Source organism: Mobula birostris, unplaced genomic scaffold (assembly GCF_030028105.1).
Source record: "Mobula birostris isolate sMobBir1 unplaced genomic scaffold, sMobBir1.hap1 scaffold_287, whole genome shotgun sequence".
NCBI lineage: Eukaryota > Metazoa > Chordata > Chondrichthyes > Myliobatiformes > Myliobatidae > Mobula > Mobula birostris.
In genome coordinates, this window is record NW_027275927.1 from 289,309 (window position 1) to 306,493 (window position 17,185).

The 17,185-nt window shown below is 42.0% G+C and overlaps 1 protein-coding gene across 4 annotated transcripts in view; it reads left to right on the forward strand.

Moving 5' to 3' along the window:
- enah (ENAH actin regulator) overlaps window positions 1-17,185 on the forward strand; it is a 301,284-nt gene that overhangs the window by 249,427 nt on the left and 34,672 nt on the right. For all 4 annotated transcript variants that reach the window (XM_072250356.1, XM_072250357.1, XM_072250359.1 and 1 more), the window contains 2 exons: window positions 12,422-12,747; window positions 16,714-16,856. In XM_072250356.1, the coding sequence (XP_072106457.1) occupies window positions 12,422-12,747; window positions 16,714-16,856 (469 nt within the window). The remainder of the gene's footprint in view (window positions 1-12,421; window positions 12,748-16,713; window positions 16,857-17,185) is intronic.

Consider the following 17,185-nt stretch of genomic DNA (forward strand, 5'->3'; position numbering starts at 1 on the left):
AAGTTTGAAGTTAATAACTCATCTTGTTCTACCTTAGGCCACGAACTTATTAATCACCCTTGCTGTGGACCACTTCTACAAAGAAGGGATCCATATGCCCCACGACTGCTGGACTAAGTGTGTACATGTCGGAGGGGACTATGTTGAAAAATAAATGTTCTAGGTTTTCTAAAATGGACTCCTTCTACCTTAGGCCATGAACTTATCAATCACCCCTCACAGATGGTATTTGAGCTATCCCTAGCCATGCAGTTATGTGTATATAGAGAATGTGGAGTTAACATTACAATCAGATCGGCTTTGATCTTATTGAATGGTAGGGCAGTCTTGAAGGGCTAAGTGGCCTACTCCTGCATTTCATCCTTGTGTATAAATATTCTTCACAGCTTTGGTCCAAGTGTGGACCCAAGAGTGTGAATGATTTGTCATTGGTATCTACACAAGTGATATGTCAAAGGTACCTGGAAGATTTTTCCAACAGTTGTGAGTGAATCATGGCAGCCCCAGTACATCACCATAGATTTACTCAGATGTTAGCTGATGATCACACAATTGAATCCATTTCAAACTGTTCAGGAAATGAAGTTGTCCATGCCTGTGGACAGCAAGGTGACAGCAACAGTCAGACATGGACAGGTAAATGCCAAGCACTGAAAAACAAGAGAGTGGTTAACTATCTGCCATTGCTGTAAAGTTCAAAGTAGATTTATTATCACAGTGCATATATCACCATATACACCCCAGAGATTCATTCTGTCATCCAAATCATTGGCAAATAATGTAAAAGGAAACAGTCCCAACACCAACCCCTGTGGAACACTACTTGTCACCGGCAGCCAACTAGAAAAGGCTCCCTTAATTCCTACTCTGCCTCCTGCCAAGCAGCCTCATGTGCAGCACCCTGTGAAAGGCCTTCTGAAAATAAATGTATACAACGTCCACTGATTCTCTTTTGTCTATCCTACTTGTTATTTCCTCAAAGAATTGCAACTGATTTGTCAGGGGAGATTTTCCCTTCAGGAAACCATGCTGATTTTGGCCTATTTTATCATTTGCCTCCAAGTGGCCTGAGACCTTATCCTTTACGATCGACTCCAACATCTTCCCAACCACTGAGGTCAGGCTAACTGACTTACAATTTCCTTTTTTTCTGCCTCCCTCCCTTCTTAGAGTGGAGTGAAATTTGCAATTTTCCAGTCCTTTGGAACTATGCCAGAATCGACTGCTTCTTGAAAGATCCTTACTGATGCCTGCACAATATCTCCATCCACCTCTTTCAGAACCCTGGGATGTAGTCCATCTGGTCCAAGTGTCTTAACCACCTTCAGTCCTTTCAGCTTCCCAAGCATCTTCTCCCTTGTAAAAGCAATTGCACTCACATCTGCCCCCTGACTACCGACATACTACTGAGTGCCTTCCACAATGCCTCTCTTTTACTCTATATATCTGATGAAACTTTTTTGGTATCCTCTTTGATATTATTGGCCGGTTTACCTTCATATTGCATCTTTTCCCTCCTTACGCTTTTTAGGTTACCTTCTGTTGGTTTTTAAAAGCTTTCCAATCCTCTAATTTCCCACTAATTTTTGCTCTATTACATGACCTCTCTTTCTGCATATGGTGTTTTTAATTTCCCTTGTCAGCCATGGTTGCATCATCTTCCCTTTAGAATACTACTTCTTAGGAAGTATCTATCCTGCGCCATACAAAATTCTTCCAGAAACTCCAACCATTGCTGCTCTTTCGTCATCCCTGCTATGTCTCCTTCAAATCAATTTTGGCCAGTTTGTCTCTCATGCCTCTATAATTTCCTTTACTCTGCTGTAATACTGATCCAGCTGGCTTTAATTTCTTTCTCTCAAATTGCAAAGTGAAGTCTATCATATTATGATCACTGAATCCTAATGGTTCCTTTACCTTAAGCTCCCTATTCATATCCAGTTCATTACACACTACCTAATCCAAAATAGCTTTTCCCTTGTGGGCTCAACCACAAGCTGCTCTAAGAAGACATCTACAGACATTCCAGAAATTCCCTCTCATGGAATCCAGCACCAACCTGAATTTCCCAATCTACGTGCATACCATAGAAACCATAGAAACTACAGCACAGAAACAGGCCCTTTGGCCCTTCTTGGCTGTGCCGAACCATTTTCTGCCTAGTCCCACTGACCTGCACACGGACCATATCCCTCCATACACCTCCCATCCATGTATCTGTCCAATTTATTCCTAAATGTTAAAAAAGAACCCGCATTTACCACCTCGTCTGGCAGCTCATTCCATACTCCCACCACTCTCTGTGTGAAGAAGCCCCCCCTAATGTTCCCTTTAAACTTTTCCCCCCTCACCCTTAACCCCTTGCCTCAGTGGAAAAAGCCTGCTTGCATTCACTCTATCTATACCTATCATAATTTTATATACCTCTATCAAATCTCCCCTCATTCTTCTACGCTCCAGGGAATAAAGTCCTAACCTATTCAACCTTTCTCTGTAACTGAGTTTCTCAAGTCCCGGCAACAACCTTGTAAACCTTCTCTGCACTCTTTCAACCTTATTTATATCCTTCCTGTAATTTGGTGACCAAAACTGAACACAATACTCCAGATTTGGCCTCACCAATGCCTTATACAACCTCATCATAACATTCCAGCTCTTATACTCAATACTTTGATTAATAAAGGCCAATGTACCAAAAGCTCTCTTTATGACCCTATCTACCTGTGACGACACTTTTAGGGAATTTTGTATCTGTATTCCCAGATCCCTCTGTTCTACTGCACTCCTCAGTGCCTTACCATTAACCCTGTATGTTCTACATTGGTTTGTCCTTCCAACGTGCAATACCTCACACTTGTCTGCATTAAACTCCATCTGCCATTTTTCAGCCCATTTTTCCAGATGGTCCAAGTCCCTCTGCAGGCTCTGAAAACCTTCCTCACTGTCTACTACACTTCTAATCTTTGTATCATCAGCAAACTTGCTGATCCAATTTACCACATTGTCATCCAGATCATTGATATAGATGACAAATAACAATGGACCCAGCACTGATCCCTGTGGCACACCACTAGTTACAGGCCTCCACTCAGAGAAGCAATTCTCTACCGCCACTCTCTGGCTTCTTCCATCGAGCCAATGTCTAATCCAATTTACCACCTCTCCATGTATACCTAGCGACTGAATTTTCCTAACTAACCTCCCATGCGGGACCTTGTCAAAGGCCTTACTGAAGTCCATGTAGACAATATACACTGCCTTCCCTTCATCCACTTTCCTGGTAACCTCCTTGAAAAACTCCAACAGATTGGTCAAACATGACCTACCACGCACAAAGCCATGTTGACTCTCCCTAATAAGCCCCTGTCTATCCAAATGCTTGTAGATTCTGTCACTTAGTACTCCCTCCAATAACTTACCTACTACTGACGTTAAACTCACCGGCCTATAATTTCCCGGATTACTTTTCGATCCTTTTTTAAACAACGGAACAACATGAGCCACTCTCCAATCCTCCGGCGCTTCACCCGTAGACAGCGACATTTTAAATATTTCTGCCAGGGCCCCCGCAATTTCAACACTAGTCTCCTTCAAGGTCCGAGGGAACACTCTGTCAGTCCGGGGGATTTATCCACTTTAATTTTCCTCAAGACAGCAAGCACCTCCTCCTTTTCAATCTGTACAGTTTCCATGGTCTCACTACTTGATTCCCTCAATTCCATAGATTTCATGTCAGCTTCCTTAGTAAATACAGACGCAAAAAACCTATTTAAGATCTCCCCCATTTCCTTTGGTTCCGCACATAGGCGACCACTCTGATCTTCAAGAGGACCAATTTTATCCCTTACAATCCTTTTGCTTTTAATATACTTGTAAAAGCTCTTTGGATTATCCTTCACTTTGACTGCCAAGGCAACCTCATGTCTTCTTTTTGCCCTCCTGATTTCTTTCTTAAGTATTTTCTTGCACTTCTTATACTCCTCAAGCACCTGATTTACCCCCTGTTTCCTATACATTTCATACAACTCCCTCTTCTTCTTTATCAGAGTTGCAATATCCCTTGAGAACCAAGATTCCTTATTCGTATTCAATTTGCCTTTAATCCTGACAGGAACATACAAACTCTGCACTCTCAAAATTTCCCCTTTGAAGGCTTCCCACCTACCAATCACATCTTTGCCAGAGAACAACCTGTCCCAATCCACGCTTTTTAGATCCTTTCTCATTTCTTCAAATTTGGCCTTCTTCCAGTTCAGAACCTCAACCCTAGGACCAGATCTATCCTTGTCCATGATCAAATTGAAACTAATGGTGTTATGATCACTGGAACCAAAGTGCTCCCCTACACAGACTTCTGTCACTTGCCCTAATTCGTTTCCTAACAGGAGATCCAATATTGCATCCCCTCTAGTTGGTCCCTCTATATATTGATTTAGAAAACTTTCCTGAACACATTTTACAAACTCTAAACCATCTAGACCCCTAACAGTATGGGAGTCCCAATCAATGTATGGAAAATTAAAATCCCCTACCACCACAACTTTATGTTTCCTGCAGTTGCCTGCTATCTCTCTGCAGATTTGCTCTTCCAAGTCTCGTTGACTATTGGGTGGTCTGTAATACAATCCCACTAATGTGGCCATACCTTTCCTGTTTCTCAGCTCCACCCATAAGGACTCAGTAGACAAGCCCTCTAATCTGTCCGGCCTGAGCACTGCTGTAATATTTTCCCTAACAAGCAATGCTACTCCCCCACCTTTCATTCCTCTGCCTCGATCACATATGAAACATCGGAACCCTGGAATATTAAGCTGCCAATCCTGCCCCTCCTGTAGTCAAGTTTCACTAATTGCTATAACGTCATAATTCCACGTGTCAATCCACGCCCTCAACTCATCTGCCTTTCCCGCAATACTCCTAGCATTGAAATATATACACCTCAGAAGATTTTTACCACCACTCACAACCTTTCTATCAGTGGATTTGCTTAAACTTTCAACATCATTTATTTTCACCCCAGCCACACTGTCAGCTCTGGCACTCTGGTTCCCATCCCTCTGCAAATCTAGTTTAAAGCCTCCCCAATAGCACTAACAAACCTCCCTGAAAGGATATTGGTCCCCCTGTGGTTCAAGTGTAACCCGTCTCTCTTGTACAGGTCCCACCTGCCCCAGAAGAGGTCCCAATGATCCTGAAATCTGAAACCCTGCCCCCGATGATTATCATAACATTGCACTTTTGACATGTGTTTTCTATCTCCCATTGTAATTTGTAGCCCATGTCCTGGCTGCTGTTCACAGGCCTCTGTATGACTCCTATCATGGTCTTATTACCCTTGCAGTTTCTTGACACTATCCACAAGGATTCTACATCTTCCTGTCCTTATCCTATGTCATCTCTTTCTAAGGATTTGATTTCATTTTTACCAGTTGCCCATGCTGCATGTCTCCCCTCTCCACGACACCAATGTTTTCCAAGGGAAGGGCGTTAGGACCCATACTGCTTGGCACCAGTATCGTCGCAGAGCAATGTGTGATTAAGTGCCTTGCTCAAGGACACAACACGTTGCCTCAGCTGGGGCTCGAACTCATGACCTTCAGGTCGCTAGTTCAATGCCTTAACCACTTGGCCACGTGCCCATGTGAGCATTAAACACTATATATGTAAGGGAACAGATGTGTTTGGCCAATTCCCTTGATGACATCAAGCTGCTGTGTAGATCTATTTGATGTATCTGCATTGCCAGTGTGCATTGGAATAAATTTCATATACTGTACTGAAATTGTTTATCTACCATACAGTGTTGGCCAGAGATCATTGTGAATTGTGCTCTTTTTCACTGTTTTCTGTGAATTGTACTGTGAACAATAACAGTTGACCTTCAAAGTGTGTTGAGAAAGTCAGTATGAGTTGTACAGCACAGAAACAAACCTTTCAGCCTACAACATCCATGGCAATTTTTTTGTATATTAACACTTATCCTCTGGTACCCATATTAGGATTGAATCTTTCTGTCTTTCTTAAGATACTCGGAAAGCTCTTTTCAAAGCTCATCTTTGAACTGTTTCCAAAATTACTTTCGTCAGTGATAGAACCAAATTGCACACTGTATTTAATGTGAGATATAAGCAATCTTGCATTAAAACAAAACAAAATGGCATTTTATGCATAATTATTCTGGTAATACAAACCAATATACTGTTTGAAAGTCAAAAGAAACAGCAGATACTGGTAATCTGAAACAAAAAACGGAAACATTTGTGATGTATATAAATAATTTGGGTGAAAATATAGGTGAGTTGGTTGGTAAGTTTTTCAGACAATACAAAAGTTAGTGGAGTTGTGGATAGTTAGGAATGTTATCAAAGAATGCAGCAGGATGTAGATCAGTTGGAAATATGAGTGGAGCTTAATATGGATAAATGTAAGGTGGTGCGCTTTACAAATTCAAATTTAAGAAGATACATAGTAAATTCTGATTTGATGGAGACAGACGTGAGAGCACAGAGGAACATCTGGAAAACTTCTGAAATGCCTGCTTCACTGCCGCTGCTTCTGTGTGGTAACTGGAATCTCCAGAGCTAAAGGCCCCGAAATCCTCGGCTTTGCGCGTTTCAGCGGCCAGGGAGAGGTCGATGGTGCTCGGGAGGCTGTATTGGAGAGGCTGGTCGGAAGCTCAAAGTTTTCGGACGGATGGACTCAGTGTCGGCTGGGGTCGGCTGCTTCCAAGGTATCGGCAAGTTGACGGTGCCTGGAGGTTTATGGCGGGGAGTTTCTCCCTTTTGCCGCCTGCTATCGGGGACTCGGGAGTCGATCAACTCGGGACTTTGAGACTATTTTTTACTGTGCCCATGGTCTGTTCTTTATCAAATTATGATATTGCTTTGCACTGCTGTAACTATATGTTATAATTATGTGGTTCTGTCAGTGTTAGTCTTTGATCTGTCCTGTTTTCTGTGATAGCACTCCGGAGAAACATTGTATCATTTCTTAATGCATGTATGCATTTCTAAATGACAATAAAAGAGGACTGAGTATTCTCATAATCTAAATTGCAGGACCCTTAAGGGGACTGCTGTACCGAGGAATCTTCAGTGTTACTCCACAGCTCCCTGAAAGTGGCCACAGTAGTCGGTAGAAAGAGGCCATATGGCAAGTCATTTTGATTAGGACACATTTAGTGCACAGTTCTGGTCAGCGTGTTACTGGAAGTACGTAGAGACTTGAAGAGGGTGCACAAGAGGTTCACAAAGATGCTGCCTGGATAAGAATATTAGCTATAAGGAGTGTTTGGACAAACTTGGATTGTTTCTCTGGTGCGTAGGAGGTTCAGGGGTGACTAAAATTAAAGGTATATAAAATTATGAGAGGTGTGTGTGTATGTGTGTGTGTGTGTATATATATATATATATGGTAGATGGTCTTTTTCCCAGCACAGAAATGTCAAATATTACAGGCTGTAGTTTTAAGGTAAGAATGGGAAAGTTTAAAGATGTGTTGGGCAATGTCCAGACACTTGGTTCAGAGATGAACGTGAATGGATACTTCATGTTCCAGGGTTTTGGTGTTTTAGCGAAGATAGAGGTAAATATTAAAAAGTGGGGGGTAGGGTGGTGGAATTTCACTATAAAACAGAGGCAATATCAAAGCTGCACTCAGGGGACAGACTGGAGGGCGCATCCATTTAGTCTATGTGGGTAGAACTCAAAAATAAGAAAGTTGCAGTAATTCTGTAATTATGGTACAGGCCCTCTTCTTCCATTCCACGCTCTCTCTCCCCCCCCCCCCCCCAATTATCCACTGGGATGTTGACGAACCAGAATTTGTTAGGTGCATCCAAAAGGGTTTTTTAATATGAAGATAATCCAACAAGAGGAGGGGCCAAAGTGAACCTGGTAATGAGCCTGGTCAAGTGGCTTACCTTTCAGTGGGGGAAAAAACTTAGGGAGCGGTAATCATAACTCCTTAAAGTTTTTAAATGGAGGTGGGTGAATTGAGTATTAGGCAGGAACTTGGGAGAGTTAATTTGGCGCAGCTGTATTTGGGCAAGTCCAATGTGAAGGATTTTTTTTAAAGACAACTGCACGAAGCACAGGAGAAGGTACAGTATATTCCTATGAGAAGGAAGGATAAAGGATGACAGGGTAAGGGAATCTTGGATGTCAAGAGAGGTGATGAATTTAATCAAGAAGTAAAAGGAAGCATATGCAAAATTTAGGAAGCAAAAATCAAACAGTCCCTGAGGATTATAAGCCAAAAAAAGAATTCAAGAATAGAGTTGGGAAAGCCAGGAGGGGCCATGTAAAGTCCTTGGCAATTAGGATGAAAGATGTGGTATGGTGATTACCGGGTGAACAAGTAGTCTTTGGAGTACTGCAAGTCAGTGTCTTTGCTGTTGCCTTGCTCATGCTTGAGTGATCAGTGGCGGGTGCCGATGCTCTTTTTTTGCCAGTGGGGTGAGGGGTGATTGTTGCTCGCTTACGCGTGGGAGGGAGGGGAGCTGGGCGAGATCTTTGGGGTTCTAATGTTTAACTGTCATTCTTTGGGGGCACTCCTCTGTTTTCATAGATGGTTGCAAAGAAGAAGCATTTCAGGATGTATATTGTATACATTTCTCTGACATTAAATGTACCATTGAATCCCAAGGCATTCCATACATACATCAGAAGCAAACAGATAGCTCAGGAGTGGATGGGGCCCTCTTAAAGATTAAGGAGTGAACATGTGCTTGGAGACAGAGGATGTGAATGAGGTCCTAAATGAGTACAGTGGATTACAATTAATTAGGACACGTTGGGACCAATACGTTTTGGTCCAATTAAGCAGCTGCCACAATTAGATAAAGCTTCATGGAAATAGTTAAAAAGATATATATATAAAAGACCAACTACCATTTAAGTAACAAATTATGTATTTAAGTAAAATACAGAACAAATTAAGCTCGTTTAATTTTTATTCAACCATAAATGAATACCCATGTTGTTACTCCAGAGCCAAGGAGCAACACAAAGCAGATGTACTAGTATTGGGACACTACTAATACTACCTCAGTGCTATAAAACTGTGTATTAGTTCCTTATAGTTATCGATGGAGGAATTCATCCAGTGTACTTCAGATTGACTGTAAATGAACAAACACCTGGTGCAGGTAATGAGCCGCCTTCATACAATGCTTTTGACAATTGCATCCTCCAAATCTACATTTTCATTGTAACATTCAAGATGATTGTTAATATCTTCAAATTCCTCATAGTGCCTAACTTGTTGAGCTAGTGAAATCATTTCATTTTTTACTCCTGGCCATTTTTGGCATCTCTAAGTCTGAATGCTTGAAACCCCAGTGAGCAAAACATTTCCAAATTGTCTTACTGCTTATTTCTCACCAACTATCAGTGACAAAAATCACTGTTTTTTGAATACAAGTGCATACACAACTGATGCTATTTTAAAACTGTTCACTCTAAGCATGGTGTAGTATTTAGTGGCCACGCAATTGCACATGACAGATGCTAGTTAGAACCTGTTTAGCAACAGTCTCTTGTCCAATTAAGCAGTGCAATGTCTCAAATAAATGAAGGGAATTGTGGCTGTTTTCTCAATTGGCCTTTTTCCTTAAAGAGTAGTCCCAAGTAAGCGGCTGCCCTGATTAACTGATGGCCCAATTAACTGGAATCCATGTAGCACTACTTTTGAACTACTTACTTAATTGATATACGTACATATGCATGTATATGTAAGTGTATGTGGTATTTATGTGTGAGAGTGTGTGTGTATATATCTAAAACTGCTACATGGATTTATAGGGTGGTGGAGAAAGCACATAGCAAGCTTGCATTTATTAGTTGAGGGCTTGAGTTCAAGAATCGGAAGTTATATTGTAACTTTATAATACTTTGGTTAGGCTACATCTGCAGTATTGCTTTCAATTCTGGTCGCCCTGTTACAGGGAGGATATTCAGGCTTTGAAGATGGTGCAGAAGAGGTTCAAAGCTCAAAATAAATTTATTGTCACAGTACATAATATATGCCGCCATTTACTGCCTTGAGTTTCATTTTCTTGCAGGCATTTACAGGGGAAAAAGCAATACAATAGAATTATACAAAAAATAAGACATAAATAGACAAAGGCTGACAAACGCCAATGTGAAAAAGAAGACAAAAACTGCAAATGGAAATAATACTGAGAACATGATTTATAAAGCACCCGTGAAAGTGAGTCTGTAGATTGTGGAATCAGTTCAGTGTGGTGGTAGATGAAGTTATCGATGCCAGTGCAGGAGCCTGGTGGTTGTAGGCTAATAACTATTTACCAAGGTTAGGGGGCATATGCTACAAGAAGAGGTAAGTCAGGTTAGGTTGTTTTCTCTAGAGTAGCAGAGGCTGAAGGGAGATCAGATTATGAGAGACATAGATAGAGTAGACAGCCAGTACCTTTTTCCAGGTTTGAAATGTCTAATACCAGATGACATACATTTAAGGTGAGAGGGAGGAAGTTCACAGGAGATGTCTGGGGCATGTTTTTTTTTACACAGTGGTGAGTGTTTCGAGTGTAGTGTCAAGGGTGGTGGTAGAAGCAAGTATGGTAGAGATGTTCAAAAGGCTCTTTGGTGTATGAATGAGCTGAAAATGGAAGGATATGGTCGTTGTGTAGGTAGAAAGGATTTGTTTAGTTTGGTTTTTAATTAGTAATTCAGAATCGGGTGTATTATCATTGCATGTGTCGTGAAATTTGTTAACTTAACAGCAGCAGTTGAATGCAATACATAATAAAGAAGAAAAAGAAATAAAATAATAAGTAAATCAGTTACAGTATACGTATATTGAATAGATTAAAATTATGCAAAAAAAAAAGGAAATAATACATATATTAAAGTGAGGTAATGTTCACGGGTTCAATGTCCATTTAGGAATCGGATGACAGAGGGAAAGAAGCTATTCCTGAATTTCTGAGTGTGTGCCTTCAGGCTTCAATTAGTTTGTCACAATATTGTAGGTCAAATGACCTGTTTCTATGCTGTGCTGTTCTTTGTTCTATAATCTATGTTGTGGTTTGCTTTTCTCAGTCATAAACTGGGCACAAAAAATGTGTATTCCTAGACTTATTGACTGTTTACTCCAAATAGGTAAGCAGTTAAGATGACAAACCAACTCGCATAGAACACAACTGCTAATGGATTATCAAGCAGATCCAGAGCCAGTAATACTACTTCCTGAAGTGAGAATGCAAACGTTTATCAGTCACTCTGACAGTTAATTCCACTAATTGTGAGGTACTTTGACAAAGTACTCTCAAAATTCATCTGACTGTGCACTTAACCAGTCTTTAACTTATTCTCAACTCTCAAACATTCAATCAAACCCGTATGGCAAAGCTTTTGTTCCCCAAAAGCCTTTTTGACAGTTATTGATATCCAGCTATGGAGCCAATGTAGCACCACCTATGGGCACATATGGTTTCAAGTGAAATGGCATCTGTGTCCTTGATATGAACTTCTCAGTTCAGGAGACCAGTTGAGGCCATGAGGAGTGAATAAAACATCTTTTAGAAGGATACTCACCTGGACACACTGGAGACAATGGAGTTTAAGCCAGGTGTGCTTGAAAGATGCATGTGCCAAAGATGAAGCAGCAAAAAGCTCACAAGTCCTAGACTCAGTATTAAAACTATAAGCCAGTGATAATGGCAAAACCCAGATCTGTCCATGCAAGGTTGGAATATAACTCAGAAATCTTGGGTGATCACATTATGGAAATAGTAAGTTGAAATGGATAAGCTTCAGGCTGAATTTGGGAAGGTTTTCTCAGAGGGTGATCTGCATGCCTGAATGGTAGAGGCAATAAACAGTGTCTAATTAAAGATTCTGTGTTCAGGAAATTTTCAGATATTGGAGTTGAAAGGACTTGGCGGAAGCAGACTCGGGTCTCTTGTCCAGTACTTATATCTGAACCAACTGTACTGTAACTGATTACCTCCTTTAACTCATCAGTGTTTCTGGGGACTGGCTGCTCTGTTTCCTGCAACTCTGCCAATGTTCTTCATTGACTGTAAAACACTTAGAGATGATGGGAAGTATGAAAAGCACCACAGTAATGCAGCATTCTGTCTTATGAAAGGAATATAAGAAGGAAAATGAAGAAGAATGGGCCTACTTATTCTCTGAGGAAGAGAGTGCTTCTCTCTCAACCTCTGCCCCCAACCCCAATTTGGTTTTAAGGGTTGATTTGGTTTATAGAGTAATTTATTTTGAGATATTGGGTTTTTTAATTGTGACAATACCACTGGACATCTTGCACAGATTTTTGTCAGAGAAATGGAGATGCACGCAGTTACTGATGTGATAGTTAATTACCTTTATTTTTATTTCACCAAGAACAAAAAATCCAAAGTAATGATTTTTTAAAAACTATTTTGTTAATGCAGGTATTGGTCCAACAAATGAAGGTTTCCAGGGGCCACCAGCCCCTCCACCCGCACCACCTCTTCCTCCAGGACCACTGCAGCCAGCAGCACCACCAGTCTCTGGGCCACCGATGCCACCAGGTCCACCGCCTGCACCTCCACTACCAGGAGCAGTCCCCCCTCCTCCACCCCCTCTTCCTGGACAGGCTGCACCTCCTGTTCCACCTCCCCCTCCAGCCCCACCTCTCCCCTCCACCGGCCTTGCATCAGCTCCAGCTGAAGATGATCGCCCACTGACTGGACTTGCAGCTGCATTGGCTGGAGCTAAGCTCAGAAAAGTGGCACGGGTAAGTGAAGTAGTGGGTTAATCTGTGTAATGAGCTGGATTGATCAGATCCAAACAATTTGTGGGTCTGTGAGATGTGGTAATGCGTGTACAAGCACAACAAAGAAACATAGAAACATAGAAAATAGGTGCAGGAGTAGGCCATTCGGCCCTTTGAGCCTGCACCGCCATTTATTATGATCATGGCTGATCATCCAACTCAGAACCCTGCCCCAGCCTTCCCTCCATACCCCCTGACCCCTGTAGCCACAAGGGCCATATCTAACTCCCTCTTAAATATAGCCAATGAACTGGCCTCAACTGTTTCCTGTGGCAGAGAATTCCACAGATTCACCACTCTCTGTGTGAAGAAGTTTTTCCTAATCTCGGTCCTAAAAGGCTTCCCCTCTATCCTCAAACTGTGGCCCCTCATTCTGGATTTCCCCAACATCGGGAACAATCTTCCTGCATCTAGCCTGTCCAATTCCTTTAGGATCTTATACGTTTCAATCAGATCCCCCCCTCAATCTTCTAAATTCCAACGAGTACAAGCCCAGTTCATCCAGTCTTTCTTCATATGAAAGTCCTGCAATCCCAGGAATCAATCTGGTGAACCTTCTTTGTACTCCCTCTATGGCAAGGATGTCTTTCCTCAGATTAGGGGACCAAAACTGCACACAATACTCCAGGTGTGGTCTCACCAAGGCCTTGTACAACTGCAGTAGTACCTCCCTGCTCCTGTACTCGAATCCTCTCGCTATAAATGCCAGCATACCATTCGCCTTTTTCACCGCCTGCTGTACCTGCATGCCCACTTTCAATGACTGGTGTATAATGACACCCAGGTCTCGTTGCACCTCCCCTTTTCCTAATCGGCCACCATTCATATAATAATCTGTTTTCCTATTTTTGCCACCAAAGTGGATAACTTCACATTTATCCACATTAAATTGCATCTGCCATGAATTTGCCCACTCACCCAACCTATCCAAGTCACCCTGCATCCTCTTAGCATCCTCCTCACAGCTAACACTGCCACCCAGCTTCGTGTCATCCGCAAGCTTGGAGATGCTGCATTTAATTCCCTCATCCAAGTCATTAATATATATCGTAAACAACTGGGGTCCCAGCACTGAGCCTTGCAGTACCCCATTAGTCACCGCCTGCCATTCTGAAAAGGTCCCGTTTATTCCCACTCTTTGCTTCCTGTCTGCTAACCAACTCTCCACCCACACCAATACCTTACCCCCAATACCGTGTGCTTTAAGTTTGCATACTAATCTCCTGTGTGGGACCTTGTCAAAAGCCTTCTGAAAATCCAAATATACCACATCCACTGGTTCTCCCCTATCCACTCTACTAGTTACATCCTCAAAAAATTCTATGAGATTCGTCAGACATGATTTTCCTTTCACAAATCCATGCTGACTTTGTCCGATCATTTCACCGCTTTCCAAATGTGCTGTTATCACATCCTTGATAACTGACTCCAGCAGTTTCCCCACCACCTTCGTTAGGCTAACCGGTCTATAATTCCCCGGTTTCTCTCTCCCTCCTTTTTTAAAAAGTGGAGTTACATTAGCCACCCTCCAATCCTCAGGAACTAGTCCAGAATCTAACGAGTTTTGAAAAATTATCACTAATGCATCCACTATTTCTTGGGCTACTTCCTTAAGCACCCTGGGATGCAGACCATCTGGCCCTGGGGATTTATCTGCCTTCAATCCCTTCAATTTACCTAACACCACTTCCCTACTAACATGTATTTCGCTCAGTTCCTCCATCTCACTGGACCCTCTGTCCCCTACTATTTCTGGAAGATTATTTATGTCCTCCTTAGTGAAGACAGAACCAAAGTAATTATTCAATTGGTCTGCCATGTCCTTGCTTCCCATAATCAATTCACCTGTTTCTGTCTGCAGGGGACCTACATTTGTCTTTACCAGTCTTTTCTTTTTTACATATCTATAAAAGCTTTTACAGTCCGTTTTTATGTTTCCTGCCAGTTTTCTCTCATAATCTTTTTTCCCCTTCCTAATTAAGCCCTTTGTCCTCCTCTGCTGAACTCTGAATTTCTCCCAGTCCTCAGGTGAGCCACTTTCTCTGGCTAATTTGTATGCTTCTTCTTTGGAATTGATACTATCCCTAATTTCTCTTGTCAGCCACGGGTGCACTACCTTCCTTGATTTATTCTTTTGCCAAACTGGGATGAACAATTGTTGTAGTTCATCCATGCAACCTTTAAATGCTTGCCATTGCATATTCACCGTCAATCCTTTAAGTGTCATTTGCCAGTCTATCTTAGCTAATTCACGTCTCATACCTTCAAAGTTACCCCTCTTTAAGTTCAGAACCTTTGTTTCTGAATTAACTATGTCACTCTCCATCTTAATGAAGAATTCCACCATATTATGGTCACTCTTACCCAAGGGGCCTCTCACGACAAGATTGCTAATTAACCCTTCCTCATTGCTCAAAACCCAGTCCAGAAGAGCCTGCTGTCTAGTTGGTTCCTCGACATGTTGGTTCAAAAAACCATCCCGCATACATTCCAAGAAATCCCCTTCCTCAACACCTTTACCAATCTGGTTCACCCAATCTACATGTAGATTGAAGTCACCCATTATAACTGCTGTTCCTTTATTGCACACATTTCTAATTTCCTGTTTAATACCATCTCCGACTTCACTACTACTGTTAGGTGGCCTGTACACAACTCCCACCAGCGTCTTCTGCCCCTTAGTGTTACGCAGCTCTACCCATATCGATTCCACATCTTCCCGGCTTATGTCCTTCCTTTCTATTGCGTTAATCCCTTCTTTAACCAGCAACGCCACCCCACCTCCCCTTCCTTCATGTCTATCCCTCCTGAATATTGAATATCCCTGAACGTTGAGCTCCCATCCCTGGTCACCCTGGAGCCATGTCTCTGTGATCCCAACTATATCATAATCATTAATAACAATCTGCACTTTCAATTCATCCACCTTATTACGAATGCTCCTTGCGTTGACACACAAAGCCTTCAGGCGCTCTTTTACAACTCTCTTAGCCCTTATACAATTATGCTGAAAAGTGGCCCTTTTTAATGCTTGCCCTGGATTTGTCGGCCTGCCACTTTTACTTTTCTCCATAGTACTTTTTGCTTCTACCCTCACTTTACACCCCTCTGTCTCTCTGCACTGGTTCCCATCCCCCTGTAGTGAACTAACCTCCTCACGCCTAGCCTCTTTAATTTGATTCCCACTCCCCAACCATTCTAGTTTAAAGTCATCTCAGTAGCCCCCGCTAATCTCCCTGCTAGGATATTGGTCCCCCTAGGATTCAAGTGCAACCCGTCCTTTTTGTACAGGTCACGCCTGCGCCAACTTAAGCCTAATGATCATAAAAATAGAAAGCACAAATAAACCACTCAAAATACTACATAGCAAGTCACAAAGATTTCAGGGCTTGTGATTCTTAATCATCACTTGATTGTTGCTGTTGTCAGGGAACTGCAAATTCTTACTCATTCATGAAACCATTCTTGGGTTCCAGGTAACAATCACAATTTCTGGTCTTTAGTTGAAGTCTGGCGAAGCCAGGGAAGGTACTCCAATAGATCAGAGTTTAACAAGTGTAGAGAGCAACCGTGAGACAAACTCTTCAGTCTTTTGTTCTCATGTCATTAACTCAGCTTGGTTTCTTTCATTCAAACAACACAATAAGGGCACCTAGTTTTTGAAGATAAGGGGAATTTTTCCCAGTGTTCATCTTTAGATGAGGATCTGTAAATAAGGTTATGTATCACTCTGCTTCTTGTAGTATCTTGCTGTGTGGGCATACTAGGTCTTGTGCTTCCTTGGGTGAGGTGCTGGGAAGCTGTAGAATCTTCCCACAACCTGGTAGATTGACTTTGCTAACCAATAATTTGTTTCTTGCCAATTTGGCAAATAGTGTAAATAGTACAAAAAGCTGCTAATGTCACCCTATGTTGCTTATTCCATAGACTGATGAGGCCTTGAGTTCTACAGGCGGCATTGGTTCAGTCTTGACTCCTTCTAAATCTGAGACTTCGCGGGGTAACGGAGCCCCAATTTCTATTGGAGGAACTGGTCTAATGGAAGAAATGAGTGCCCTGCTGGCCAGGAGGTGAGTTCTAATCAATACACTTGAAAGGACTTGAAGTAGTAGACAGCACTTGGCCTTTCACATTGTACTGTCATTCAACAAATGGTGATCTTCTTCCTCAATCCATCTTGTTATTTCCCTTTTCAAATATATTCATTCTGCCTTGTATTTAAGGACAGAAAAAACTGTAGCAATGGACCATAGCCTTCGGATCTTGCTCTGTACTTGCAAAGGCTCTATTTACAGCCAAAGGTACACAGCCCTTGGGAAACAATTCTCTTCTTTTTTCTGGAGACTCTGTCAATGGTATATACTCTACAATGATCCCTGCAGCACTGACCCTGTCACTG